Raw genomic sequence first — 13,441 nt, forward strand, 5'->3', positions numbered from 1 at the left:
TCGCTTAAATAAGTACATCAAGACGCAGAAATTCAGGATGGTCACCCTCCAGCATGTGCTGGGACAGCTGGAGGAAGGCGACTTCCTATCGTCTTTGGACCTGGAGGATGCTTACTTCCACATCCCTATTCTAAAAAGGCACAGGAGGTTCCTCAGGTTCGTGGTTCAGGGACGCCACTACCAATTCAGAGCCCTACCGTTCGGATTAAAGTCGGCACCCAGGGTTTTCAAGTGCCTGCCACCAGTGGCGGCGCGGCTGCGCCTGCAGGGGATCCACGTTTACCCCTACCTGGACGACTGCCTAATCCGGGCAAGGTCAAGGGAACTCGCCGTCGAACACACGGCGAGGACCGTCCGGTTGCTCACGGAGCTGGGGTTCGCCATCAACTACCCCAAATCCCACCTGGTTCCATTGCAAATGGCACGGTTTCTGGGAGCGAAGCTCGATACAGTGGGGCAATTGGCCTCCCCTTCAGAAGAGAGGACCAAGACCATCCTGGGCAAGGTGCGGCGCCTCCTAGCCACGGCCGTGGCAAGGGTGAGGTCCATCAAGTCCCTCCTCGGGATGATGTCCTCTTGCATCTATCTTGTACCCCTTTGCAGACTTCGGATGCGTCCGCTACAGGACTTCCTCGAAGCCCGCTGGCTTCAGGCGAGGGGCTGTTTCGAGGACAGGATCCCTCTCGACGAGGAGTTCCGTCGGGCGATCCTATGGTGGGGCATCCATGCTCACCTCACGACAGACACGGACTTTCAAACCCCAGCGTTTCAGGAGACTGACGACGGACGCCTCTCTGGAGGGCTGGGGGGCCCACACCGGAGACCTCCACTCAAGAGGCCTTTGGCTCCCAGAGGAGAGGTCTCTCCACATCAACATTCTGGAGCTCCGAGCAGTGTTCTGGGCTCTCAAGTCGTTCCTTCCGTCCCTCAAGGGCAAAGTGGTGAGGATCTTCACCGACAACACCACTACGATGTTCTATATACGGAAGCAAGGAGGCACCATATCCCCAGCCCTATCCAAGTAGGCCCAGGATCTGTGGCACTGGGCCGTTGCCCAGGGGTTGTTTCTGGTTCCCTTCCACCTGGCAGGAATAAAAAACACCATCGCCGACTCACTCATCAGGGAGCTGCGCTCGTGCCACGAGCGGGAACTGCGCCAGGATCGGGTGGATCGACTCTTCCAACGATGGGGCAAACCCCAGATCGACCTGTTCGCGACGGTGACAAACTCAAAGTGCCAGAGGTTTGCCAGCAGATTCCCACAGCCGAGGAGCATGGGCGATGCTTTCTCGTTCCCGTAGGACGGCCTGTTTCTATACGCGTTCCCTCTGTAGCCGTTGCTGCTCCCCCTCATCAACCAGCTCAAGAAGTCCAGGTGCAGGATGATCCTCGTCGCACCGACGTGGCCGAGGCAGATCTGGTTCCCGGACCTTCTGGACTTGTCAACGTCCCCACCAGTCAGGCTGCCGGCAGACACGGATCTTCTCTCCAGAGAAGGAGGCGCCATGCTCCATCACGACCCACAGTCGCTGAACTTGCAGGCCTGGCTCCTGCAGCACTAGAGTTTGGAGGGTACGATATCCCGGCTGATTGCAGAGAGGTTCTTGCAAAGGCCAGGGCGTCCTCAACTCTCCAGTGTTACGGTCATAAATGGAAGAGGTTCTCGGTCTGGTGCCGTGCACAGAAGATTAACCCTCTGCGGATTACGGCCCCTCAAGTGCTGCCGTACCTACTGTCGCTGGCCAAAGCTAGACTGGCTCACGCCGCCATAAAAATACATCTGGCTGCCATCTCCCGATATACCTGGGCTACGGGACGGGTGTCTTTGTGGTCTCATCGCCTGGTGAAGGAATTTATGAAGGGACTATTCTGATCATTCCCGCCGGTGAAGGCTCCTGCCCCGGCATGGGAGCTTAATGTGGTGCTGACCAGGCTCATGGGAGCCCTCTTTGAGCCTATGCATTCGGCGCCTTTTGAACTTCCTGTCATAGAAGACAGCGTTCCTCGTGGCCATCACCTCTGCGCGACGAGTGGGAGAGATCCAGACCCTATCTTGCAAGCCTCCATACTTGACTTTTCATGACACGAGGGTGGTGCTGAGGACGCACCCCTCCTTCATGCCCAAGTTGCCGTCGGACTTGCACCTCAACGAGCCCTTGGTGTTACCAGTTTTCTTCCCGTCGCCTTCGACGCCGGCCGAGAGGACTTTGCACTCGCTGGATGTGGCTAGAGCGCTGAAGTTCTACGTGGACCGCATTATGAGTTTTCGGAAGACGTCACAACTGTTTGTGAACTTTGGGTCTGTGAATCAAAGGAAGGCTCTCTCGAAGTCTTCTATTTCCAGATGGCTCTCCGGCTGCATCATGCACTGTCACCGGTTGGCAAACCGACCGCTGTCCGGCTGTCCGAGCCCATTCAACCAGAGCGATTGCTGCTACCACTGCGTTCCTGTCTGGTGTGCCCTGCTGGACATATGCAGGGCTGCTACGTGGAGGCCGACGCACACCTTCACAAGATTCTACTGCGTCGATCGGGACTCCAGGGAGGAGTCCAGGGTCGGTCAAGCAGTGCTGCGCAACCTGTTCGCTTAAGGTGAGCCTGGTGAGGAGGTAAGAGATGCTTAATGTTGAGTTGTTGTATTGCTTAATGGTGAGCCTGTTGCCACTCCCGTGGTTGTGCATGTGTATACTGCTATGTATTCTTTTATTCATGAGCATGTGAATCCATGCCAGACCCCATGCTGGAGAAGGAACAAGTTACTTACCTGTAACTGTTGTTCTCCAGCATGGGTCTGGCATGGATTCACATGCGAACCCTCCCACCTACCCCTCTGTGGCTCTTCACTTGGTCATACTGCCGCTTGGCGTGCTACCAAATATGAGGATGGCTGCCAGAGGCGGAGCTTAGGGAGAGGGCAGTCATTGGCTGAGGGCAGTATGACCCAGAGATCAGTGATTGGTTACTACTAAGAAAGACAGATCAGAAACTAAACTGATACTGATTTTTTCTTTACCGAGGATTCCCAGCCTGACGGGGAATATTCATGAGCATGTGAATCCATGCCAGACCCATGCTGAAGAACAACAGTTAAAGGTAAGTAACTTGTTCCATCTAATGTAGTAACAATATTCCTGTAATTGGACCAGTTTGTGCAACCCAAGGAATAGATTTCTAACAATGATAGAATTATGTTCCCTTAGCTTCTGAAGAATGCAAGGAATTGCAGAAGTGGTCTCAGCCTGAAGCACTGTGCAAACGCTAACTTGAGAAGACGTTTGCACTTCTGTGATTGTGCGATCAAAGGGCACATCTTGGTGTGGGTGTAGTTTCAGTATTCATTCTTCCAGATGCTCCTAGAGTTTACTTGATGCATTCCTGCTTTTCAGAATGTGGCTTTAGGTTCTGTATTCTAAAACCCAGAATCATGAATAGGTTTTTATAATTGATTTGAGATGCGCTGCTTAATTTACTTTTGTACATTCACTCCAGTAATCCAATGTGAATTCCCATTTTAGCAACAGAAGAACCTTGAAGGATATGTGGGGTTTGCAAATCTTCCCAATCAAGTCTATAGAAAGTCTGTGAAGAGAGGGTTTGAATTTACTCTCATGGTTGTAGGTAAGTCCTATTTGTCTTGTAATTACTTGGTTTGTAATAACTTCACTATCTCGCTCATTATATGGTATTTTGCTGTGTTCAAACTCTTGGCTGTCCAAACAATAGGTAAATGCAAATATTTTCGGTAAATGAAGATTCCTTTTTTTATATAACATTTTGATTGAATTTTGACATAACCTTAACGGCCACCAAATCGGGGGCCAAGAACAATAAAACAACGAAAAAAGAGGGGACAACACATTAAGAACACTCCAGTACAGCTTCTTCAGTCATGTGTTTACATGGTATTTTGGTATCTCACATCGCCATGGGTCGCGGGCCACCCATCCCGCCCACCTTCTGTTCATGTGGAGGCCACCACTGCTTCAGGACGTCAAGGCCCAGTCTCTTCCCATTTCCCCCATATCTTGGATGCTTTCTTCGGGCATCCTCATGCGCGATAGACTCTGTGCTCTGTCATGGCACATGAGTCCATGTCGAGTATCCATTGTTCAAGTGTCGGAGGGTCAGGCGCTCCCCATTTTTGGGCCATGTTGCGTTTCACTAGGGCCATGGCAGTGTTCAATAGCAGTTTTTCCCATTTATTGGATTCAGACATTTTCCGGTACCCCCAATATGAAGACCTTCGGATCTAGTTCATCAGGGTAAGTAAGGGCTCTGGACAATTCCGTACAGCATGCAGTCCAATAGTCACAGATCCGAGGGCATACCCAGAGGATATGATGGGAGGTGCCTTCCTCCTCTCCACAGCGAAGACAGTTCAGACTCACTACCCTCCTCCAGCCATATAGAAGAGTTCGAGGGTAGTACACCCTATGCAGGATTTTAAGTTGCACCAGTCTAAATCTGGAGCAGATGGCTACCTCCCGTGGGTGCATTAGGACCTAGATCCAGTCCTCGGGGTCTATTTCTCCCACCTCACCTTCCCATTTGGCCTTTAATCCCAATAGCTCGGGAGTCGCGAAGGAGGTGATGGCGTTATAGAGAGTGGATGTACATTTGCTGGGGATATACTCGGGTAGCATATTGCGTTCGATCGGAGTGTAGTCGGGGATTGAATCACCTGGGGGCATATGAGTTCGGAGTGCATGGGTCAGTTGTGTAAAGTGGTACCGCTCGGTGTTGGGCAGTTGGAATCTACCCTGGATGTCTTCAAATGAGGTTAGTTTCCCATCTTTTAGGATATCTTTAATTCTAAGGATTCCCGCTCTTACCCAGCACGGCCATGGTTCAAATTTCTCGATTTACTTCAGATTGATGTTGTGCCATAGGGGTTGTGCTGCTGTTATTTTGTCTTCCCACCCAACAAACGTGTGCCTGCCTCCAGACCGTAGTAATGTGAGCCTTAATTGTGAGCGGGGGGGCCTACCCGGAGATTGGTACAGTTCCTGCAACAGGTCCGTACCTTGTATGGGTTCCACTTCTGCTCTAATGTGAGGTAGCGCCCGATCCCCGTGAAGCAGGTCGTTGACCACCGAGAGTTGTGAAGCCCAATAGTAAGTCTGGCGACGGGGTATGCCTATCCCACCCTCCCAGACTGACCTCTGCAAGGTACTTAGTGCAATGCGTGAGCGGCCTCCCCCCCCCCCCCCCCCCCCAAATGAGTTCCCTAAGAAGGGTTTCTATGCGCTTTAATTCGGGGGCAGGGATCGCAAGCGGGGCATGCTGCAAAACATAGAGGAATCTTGGTAGTGACATCATTTTAAAGAGCGCGGCTCTCCCCATGAGAGTAAGAGGGAGGAGTTTCCAATGGTGGACGTCGTTGACCAATCTATCCATGATCGGCTGGAGGTTGTGTCTTGTGTATCTAGTGAGGTCAGGTGTTACCCAAATCCCCAAATATTTAAAGCCCTGCTGTTCGAGCTGGTACAGACAACTTGTTAACTCGGCCTGCGTACCCCCCCCCCCCCCCTCTCTTCACCGGGAACATCACAGATTTCTTACAATTATTAATTTTCAACCCACTGCATTCCCCGTAAGTGACTAGCATTTGGGTTACTATGGGGCAGCTCCGAACTTGGTCAGCCAGGTATAGGAAAAGATCATCAGCATAAAGAGATATGCGGTCTTCATGCCCTTCGGGCCATTTGAATCCCTTCCATGGTCCTCTTTGACGAAGCCACAGTGCCAGTGGCTCAATGGCGAGGGAGGAGGGGAGAGGGGGCAGCCCTGCCACGTGCCTCTACCTAAGGGAAAGGCTCTGGAGGTCCATCCGTTCACTTTGACTTCTGCCCGGATGTTTGTATAAAGCAATTTCACCCAACCAAGGAAGCTTTTTCCAAATCCCATCCGGGCCATGATTTCCCAAAGGCAATCCCAACGGACAGAATCGAATGCCTTCTCAAAATCTATTGCCAGAAGTGCCAATGGGGTGTCCGTTCTAGCGCCAGGTGAAGTCGGCGCAGGTTCATCCTGGTTGATTTATGAGGCATAAAGCCACATTGGTCTGGATGTAGAAGTGTGTCCGCTATCTGTTGTAGTCGGTTAGCCAAGAGCTTGGCCAGGACCTTGGCTTCGCCGTTGATTAGCGAGATCGTTCCTATAAGACGCGCATTGCTCTTGGGGTTTATCAGGCTTGTGGATGACCACTATGATGGCCTTACATAGGTCGTCCGGGAGGGAGCCCCGCTCTAACGCGGCCAGCAGCATCTGGTGCAGGGGAGGTGATACGTTATTGCCTCCCATTTTCTGCCATATATCTATGGGGAATCCGTTTGGGCCCGGGGTCTTCCCCGGTTGCAGCTGTCCCAGGGCTTCTACCAGTTCGGCCTCATATCAGAGTCCAGCATTTCGCGTTGCTGAGCCGATAGGGCGGGGAGCACCACCTCATCGAGGAGGGTCCGGTCCAGCGGTAGCTCCGAGGCCTGGTATAGTTCAGCATAAAATTGGGCGAAGGCTTCTGTTATATCAGCGTCTGACCGACAGATCTCGCCCTGCGGGGTGATGATCTCACGGACTGAGCGCCAGCCCTCATCCCTCCTCTCTAGCCAGGCCAGCAGCTTACCGACTTTATCCCCAAGGTCGTATATCCGGGCTCTAGATTCCCAGTGGGCCTCTTTGGCATTGTCTAGGGTAAGGTTTTGGAGGCATTCACTGGCGCGTTGAAGGGTCATGTGGGTCTGTGGGGTAGGGTCTAGGGTATGCTCATTTTCTCTGTGGATTACCTCCTCCTCTACGTCAGTTATCTTCCGGAGCCTTTCCTTTCTTTTGTTCGCTGTCCAAGAGATTATCTCTCCACGCAGCACAGCCTTATAGGCCTCCCACAGCACAATCGGGTCGGTTTTGTCAGAACCGTTAATCTCGAAGTATTCAGTTGCGGCCTCTGTGAGGCGGTCTACCAAATCCGAGCTGCCTAAATAGTAAGTGTTCAATCGCCACGTTCTAGGGGGTGGGGGGTGTTCCTTGCAGTCGCCTCTCCACCAGGCGAGTGGTCGGAAACCCCCCCCCCCCCGGCAGAGCAAGTCTGCTGAGAGCATATTAGACAGGTCTGTGTGTGGAACAAATAGGTAGGCAAGCCTGGAAAGGGAGCCGTGGGCCCCGGAGTGGAACGAATAGCCTCTGGTTCCCGGGTGCAGTTCCCGCCATACATCCCCAAGACCCAGGGCAGACACAAAGTTTAACAGCTTCGTGGGGAGGTTCGGGTTGCGTTGTCTAAGGTGTTGCACATGACGTCATTCAAATCCCCTCCCAGGAACCACTTGTCTATTGGTGCCTACCCAACAAGGAGGTCGGGTCATCAAGAAGTTCTTGCCCCAGCCTTGGTGGAGAGTAAATGGAAACCAGTCCCAGTGTTTCTTCCCAAAGTGTCCCAAGCGCCATCACGTAGCGTCCGCGAGGGTCCTGCTCTAGTGCATGTAGAACAAACGGGACCTGTTTATGTAAAGGAATAAGGGTGCCACTGGATCCGATGGTGTATCCCGCATGGAAGGCGGGCTTGTAATTGGTGCGTAGAAAAAATGTACAGTGTGCCCCCGCAAGGTGTGTTTCAGTGAGCAAAGCCACGTCGGGGGAATATCTGGAAAGTAGCTGTTTGACCAGACGTCTTTTGATCGTGGAACCCATCCTGTTAGGGGGTAGAGGCTGTGATGGTGTTGTACCCCCTCTTAAACACCCAAGTGGGAGGGCAGCGATCCCCCGCTTACCGCATTACAAACGTGTGAAATCGCCTTTAGTAGTCCCATGGCTTCGTACTGTCAGGGACCACAAGGTAGGTACCCCATGGGCAAAGCCCTCGGCGGGTTCAGGGCGGTGACTCATCACCCCCATCTTCTGGCGGATCTGGTAGTGGTGGCCGGTCCGTCCTGGGCTGTTGCTCCGGTGATGGTCTGGGGTTCCTGTTTCTGTTGTTGTTACCCCGGGTTGCGGACCAGTCTCCTTCAATGTGCTGCTCCGCCCAGCGCCACGCTTCTCCAGGATCATCGAAATGGACCGTCGTGCCTCTGTGATAAATGTTCAATTGTGCGGGAAACAGGAGGCCATACTTTGTCTGTAGTTGCTTCTTAAGCTTCCCAAAGGACTGTCGCTTTCTGTACTTCCCTGGTGTAGTCGGGGAAGAAGGCCAGTCTAGATCCGTTGAATGTAATTGTACCTTTGGATCTTGCAAGTTGTAAGAGCGCATCCCGGTCTCGATAATTTAAGAATCTCGCAATCAAGGTGCGCGGGGGAGCGCCGGGCAGTGGTCTGCCTGGGGGCATTCGGTGCGCTCTCTCGATGGAAAAGAACTTTGAAAAGGATTGCAAGTCAAACAGATCTGTTAGCAATTGTTCCAAAAAGAGTTCCATGCAGGGCCCTTCCTCTTTCTCGGGGATACCAAGGATGCGAACGTTATTGCATCTGGACCTTCCCTCGCTCTCCTCCACCCTGGCCCCCAGCGTCTTGAGTGTGGCCGAGATTCCATGGATCTGTTGCTGCGCATTGTGTAGGCCATTTTCTGTCGTCTGGATCCGTTGTTCTGCTCCTCCAGTGCGCGCAGACAGCTTCTGGAGGTCGTGTCTAAGGAGGGAGATGTCGAGGCTTATGCGATCTATCTTCTGCTCCATAGATGAACGGGAGTCCGCAATGGCCGCCATAACGTCTTTAAGCGAGAGCGCGTGTTCAGTTTCCATCCCGTCAGGATGTAGCGATGGGAAATCTGTCTGTTGTGATGAGGGCACAGTATATTGTTCAATTCTGTTCTGCATGTTGTGCTTCCTCGTTCTTTCTTTACCCATGGTCGCACCCCGATCCTGGGGCAGTAGCTCGGTAACTGTGTTCTTACCAAGGGCCTTCGGTAGCATCCGCTGGGTCGGTCCCGTTTCAAGGCCGGCAAGGTCGAGAGGCGATCGTGTTGAATTTGCGGCGTGAGGTCAACCTCCCGTCCTTGCGGCCCCCTGCCGGGAGAGGGGTGGTGTGGTTGGGCACAGAGCCCACCACCTGCCCAGGTGATGCCACCCGTCAGTGGGCATCCGCAGCTTCGTGGCACTTAACGTGTGTCAGGGTGTGTACCGTGACTTGGGCCCCCGGGTGTACTCCTGCCGGGATTCGGAATGTAAAACGTTCTTGCTCTCCAACCACGGCGCCGCTGGGTTCTTACCGATGGTGTACCACTCCCACCTTGTGTCCTCCGTGTCTCGGGGCCGTGGTCTCAGTGCGGGAGGCGTCTGACGTCTAGGCCGGTATTGCCGGTTCATCACCTTCTCAGGGGGCCCCCTCTGCGAGCATTGATTCTGCAGTGCAAGGCACGACCTGCTGGATGCTTCGGCCCAAATAATATATGGGTTGGTGACTCGGCCCAGTGTGTTCTTCCAGGATGTGTACTCCGGACCTTCCCGCTCGTCGAGGCCCCCCGGTCCTCCAGTGGCTGATCTGCTGCGCACTTGAGCGGTTGATGGGGGAGGCCCGGGAGCCGCTCTCGACGAGGCCCGGCTCTTCACAGATATGATGGGTAGGGAAACCAGTTAGTGTCCCGGGGGAGGGGAGGGGGCGGCACCCGAGGCACACATTGCATGGTCCTGCTTCGGTCGCCTTGACCCGGGGCGAGTCGTCCGCCTCCCCCGTCATTCCGCTCAGCTCCGGGTCTGGTTCGTCGTGAGGTCGCCTCTTAAGGTTCGCAAAGGAGCACACCAGCTCCCTCCGCGGTCTTTTCCTCGGCCGAAACCGTCGCAGCACCTCGTCACCCAGTGTGTACCGTCCGTTAAGCTTCTTCACTCAGGCGGCCATTTTGGGAGAGCCGGGTGATTCTCCGTCCACCTTCGCCTCTAGTATCTTCGTGCCCGGCTTTCGAATGTTTTCACCGCCTGGACCGAGTGAGCACCACGGTTCCCTCTAAGCATAGAGGTAATTTTAAAGTTTTATATTTAGCGATATCAGGCGATTTATCAGGATTCATGTGGCGATCGCGGGAGCGATGAAAGGCTACGTCCTCCTCATCGCGCTGCTAGCCACGCCACGCCAATGAAGATTCCTTTTGGGTTTGGTTCTAATTTCAGATTTTGACCGAGACAATTTTATTATAGTATGTTTTATTGTCGTTGATAATCAAAAATGTATGATCCAGTGTGAATTGGTTGGACACAAAGTGCCGAATAGCAAATCTGTGTCTAAACTGGTCAGCTCTCCTCTTTGGGGTGTGGGGGAAGGGGTTGGGGAAAGAGGCTCCTAATTTTGCTTTTGTAAAGGAAGGTCACTTACAGAGCACTTCATACAGAAATGCAGCGTATGGGCTTGTGAAATACTAATCCGATGATCCCTCTCCTTAAACCGCTATTGAGGTCTACAAATTGCTCGTTTTACAGAATACCGTTTTACAGAATACCAAATTACCCAATTGCATTTTCACTCTAAAATATCCCTTTATAGACACACAATGCATTGATTCATTTTTGTAGTAGTTTCCTTTCCAAAGGATTCTTCTCCTGCCAGCAGTGAATATTAGGTTTTCTGGCAGATGTTGAATAAAATCTTTCTGCTTTCACTTGAGCGTCTATCAAAATTCAGTGTGCGATTGCAAGAGTGTTTGGGGGGGTTTGAATATTCTAGACCTAGAACGCAAGTTGGTCTTGTGCAGAACCATCTGATGTCTGCACTTCACTGTTGCAAAACAAGAGGAATGAATTTTAACTTCTTGGCATTGCTCTAGGTAACCCACCAGACCATCGCTCTTCGGCTGCCAAGCCATTACAAAAGGGGAAAGCTTATATGCAAATTAGGCTTGCTCTGACCCCAAAAGGGGTAGTTGAGCCCAAACCTCTTGGTCACAGGCCTTCTGCACGAGACCACAATCATCCCCAGACATGTTTCGCCCTCATTGGGCATCTTCATTGAGGAATAGCTTGCATCTCTATGCCCAGCAGGCACAGGACCCTCATCTGTGTATATCCGACCCACTCGGGGTGACTAAAGCAAAACAAGAGGCGGCATTGCTCTGGCCACAAAAGCAGTAATCTGTTTAAAACACACTACCATGGTTTGCATTTTGATCGTTTGTATCAGCATTGACCAATTCTGCCCCTCATTAACCACACTGATAGCTTAATGCAATCCCTGCCAAAACATCTTCACACTTAGACTGTGCTCTTCTGAAAATGTTTGCATTCAATGCAATTTAAGTCTGTGAGCTAGCAAAGCTGATACCTTTTTCACTGCTGCTTGTAAACTGTGACACTGTCCAGGGTTTTGACCATGTCAACAGGAGCAAGGGACTCCTCAACCTGAGGTACGCAAGCTACCAGGTCAATGCCAGAGGTTGTGTGGGTTGATGTCGACTCCTGTCCCTGCTTCCCCGGTATGCATGGTGCTGGGCATGTACTTGTGCCTCAGTCTGTCCCCATACGTCTCTGGCTAGGTCTCTTTCTATTTTTTCAGATGCCTCCCAGGAAGCAGCACTGTCTGGAGAAAAAAGTGCCACTGTGCGCATTGGCCCAATGAACAAGACCCAGCCTGGAACATTAGTAACAGGCTGGTTACCCAAATGGGAATAGACTACGCTACCTCATTTAGAAGCTAGATACGGGTCCAAACGCATACCCGGCGCACCACAGATTGGCTACAGGGAGCAGTAGGATAGCAGAGGAGGGGGGTGGAACCAGTAGAAAGCTGATCTGTACTAGGGGCGCCCAAGGAAACCATGTCAAAACCTTTACAGGCAAAGACTTACTTGATCCAGGAGGGGAAGAGAGCACAAACTACCGTAATGATTTCATGGCAAAGTTGGGGGGTGAAAAGGGGGTGGGGCTAGAGGTCCTTATGAAGAGTCCCTTGCCCACAAGAGAATAGCCGTGGCAGAGATTATCCCAGGAAATCATCAGTTAGACAATGCGAGCAGTGTGTAGGCAAAAAGGGGAAGGCTATAAAGCCAGCAGTCACTTTACAGTGAGAGGTGTACGTGTGAGGTCACAAAATGTGAAGGAGGACCAAAAGACGAGTCGTGTCGGCAAATGAACGAGGACTTGGGAGGAGATACTGGAGTGTTTACAGAAAGCGGTAAGGTGCTGGAGGGGAGACATGGGTATCAATTTTGAGGGATTGGTTGGAAGGGAGAGTAGGAGGTGGGATGGGGGTAAGAAACTGAGTGTAGAGGGAAGTGCAAGGAATGGCTGAAGTAGAGCAGAAGCAAAGCAGTGTTGGGAGGTGAGATTTTGAAGGAAGCTGATAGGGAGCGGCAGTGAGCTGGAGCGTGGAGACAGGAGACAGTATGTGAAGACACAGGAGGGTGTAGAAGAGGGGAGAAAGGCAAGTGAGAGGAAGGTGGAGAGACAATCAACTTAATGACTTTCAGACAACCCTACTAGGTTACCTAGGAAGTCCCGGCGTGAGTCTGGAGATCAGGCCACAGCCTTTAGGCGCTTTCTAGGACCGAGATAGACCAGACAGTTTGGGTACCTTGGCTCTAGTGAATTGGGACTGCAGTTCAAACGTTTGGAGAAGCAAGGACTTGGTTTGCGAGGACTTGGTTAGCGATGACGGAGCTTGTTGAGGGAAAAGTGTTGAGGGATCCCAGCTAGACTGCAAGCCCAATTTCCTGTTTTTGTAAGACCAATTTTATAATAAAACCCAAACTTTTTGGTTGGATTTGTCTCGACTCATTGAGCACCTTATCACGATCCGTTGTAGAATAATGTAATATCCTGCTCCAACTTTATACCAACAACTCAGTTACTGGTCCACTCAACTGTACCAACCTGATTGAATAGCTCATCTAGATATGTGATTGGATGTCTCCTGGTTTCTCAGTGGGAGAGCCTGCTATGTGATCTGGCCATACTAAAACACTTAACATTCAACTGACACTCCCTCCCCCCTCCAACAAACATTCCTCCCTTTAAGTGCACTGCATCCATTCCAGCAACCATGGTCCAGAACCTGCGAGGTGTTTTCGATGCAAAATGTTGTTTGGCTCGAAGTCTGCACTGAAGGGCGCAGACTACGAACACCACAAAGTTTGCAAAAGTCTCCCTTTTTTTTTTTTGTTTAATCCACAAACTGGAGTCCATCCAAGCAGTATTATTATCTAGCTTGCAGTCATGCAGAGGTGGACAACAAGTGGCCCTACAGATGTTTTGCCCTACACATTCAAAGCATAAATTCGTTTTCAAAAATTGATTAGCAGAGTTGCTAATTAAACCTTTACAGACACATTGATTAGCAATTATGTACTCCTATTTTTAATGTCACCAGAAGTTATTTGTACCCAAGACATTAAATGAGCAAAAATACAGCAGTTATTCGTGAGAGCAGTCGGGCCTTTCAAATTCTTCAGCTAGACCTGCAGGTCGGGTAACTTAGTTTACCTAGTCAACCTAAGAGAGAGTGCATAACACATTTAAAATGTGATTTCTGTAAAATG

At 51.4% G+C, this 13,441-nt stretch overlaps 1 protein-coding gene across 2 annotated transcripts in view; it reads left to right on the plus strand.

The window, feature by feature from the left end:
- Positions 1 to 3,515: 3,515 nt before the first annotated feature.
- The window catches only part of SEPTIN7 (septin 7), a 704,343-nt gene continuing 694,417 nt past the window's right edge, over positions 3,516 to 13,441 (plus strand). For both annotated transcript variants that reach the window (XM_069613251.1, XM_069613252.1), the window contains exon 1: positions 3,516 to 3,618. In XM_069613251.1, the coding sequence (XP_069469352.1) occupies positions 3,609 to 3,618 (10 nt within the window). In that variant the 5' untranslated portion in view covers positions 3,516 to 3,608. The remainder of the gene's footprint in view (positions 3,619 to 13,441) is intronic.

Source organism: Ambystoma mexicanum, chromosome 5p (assembly GCF_040938575.1).
Source record: "Ambystoma mexicanum isolate Mex_15411 chromosome 5p, UKY_AmexF1_1, whole genome shotgun sequence".
Lineage (NCBI taxonomy): Eukaryota > Metazoa > Chordata > Amphibia > Caudata > Ambystomatidae > Ambystoma > Ambystoma mexicanum.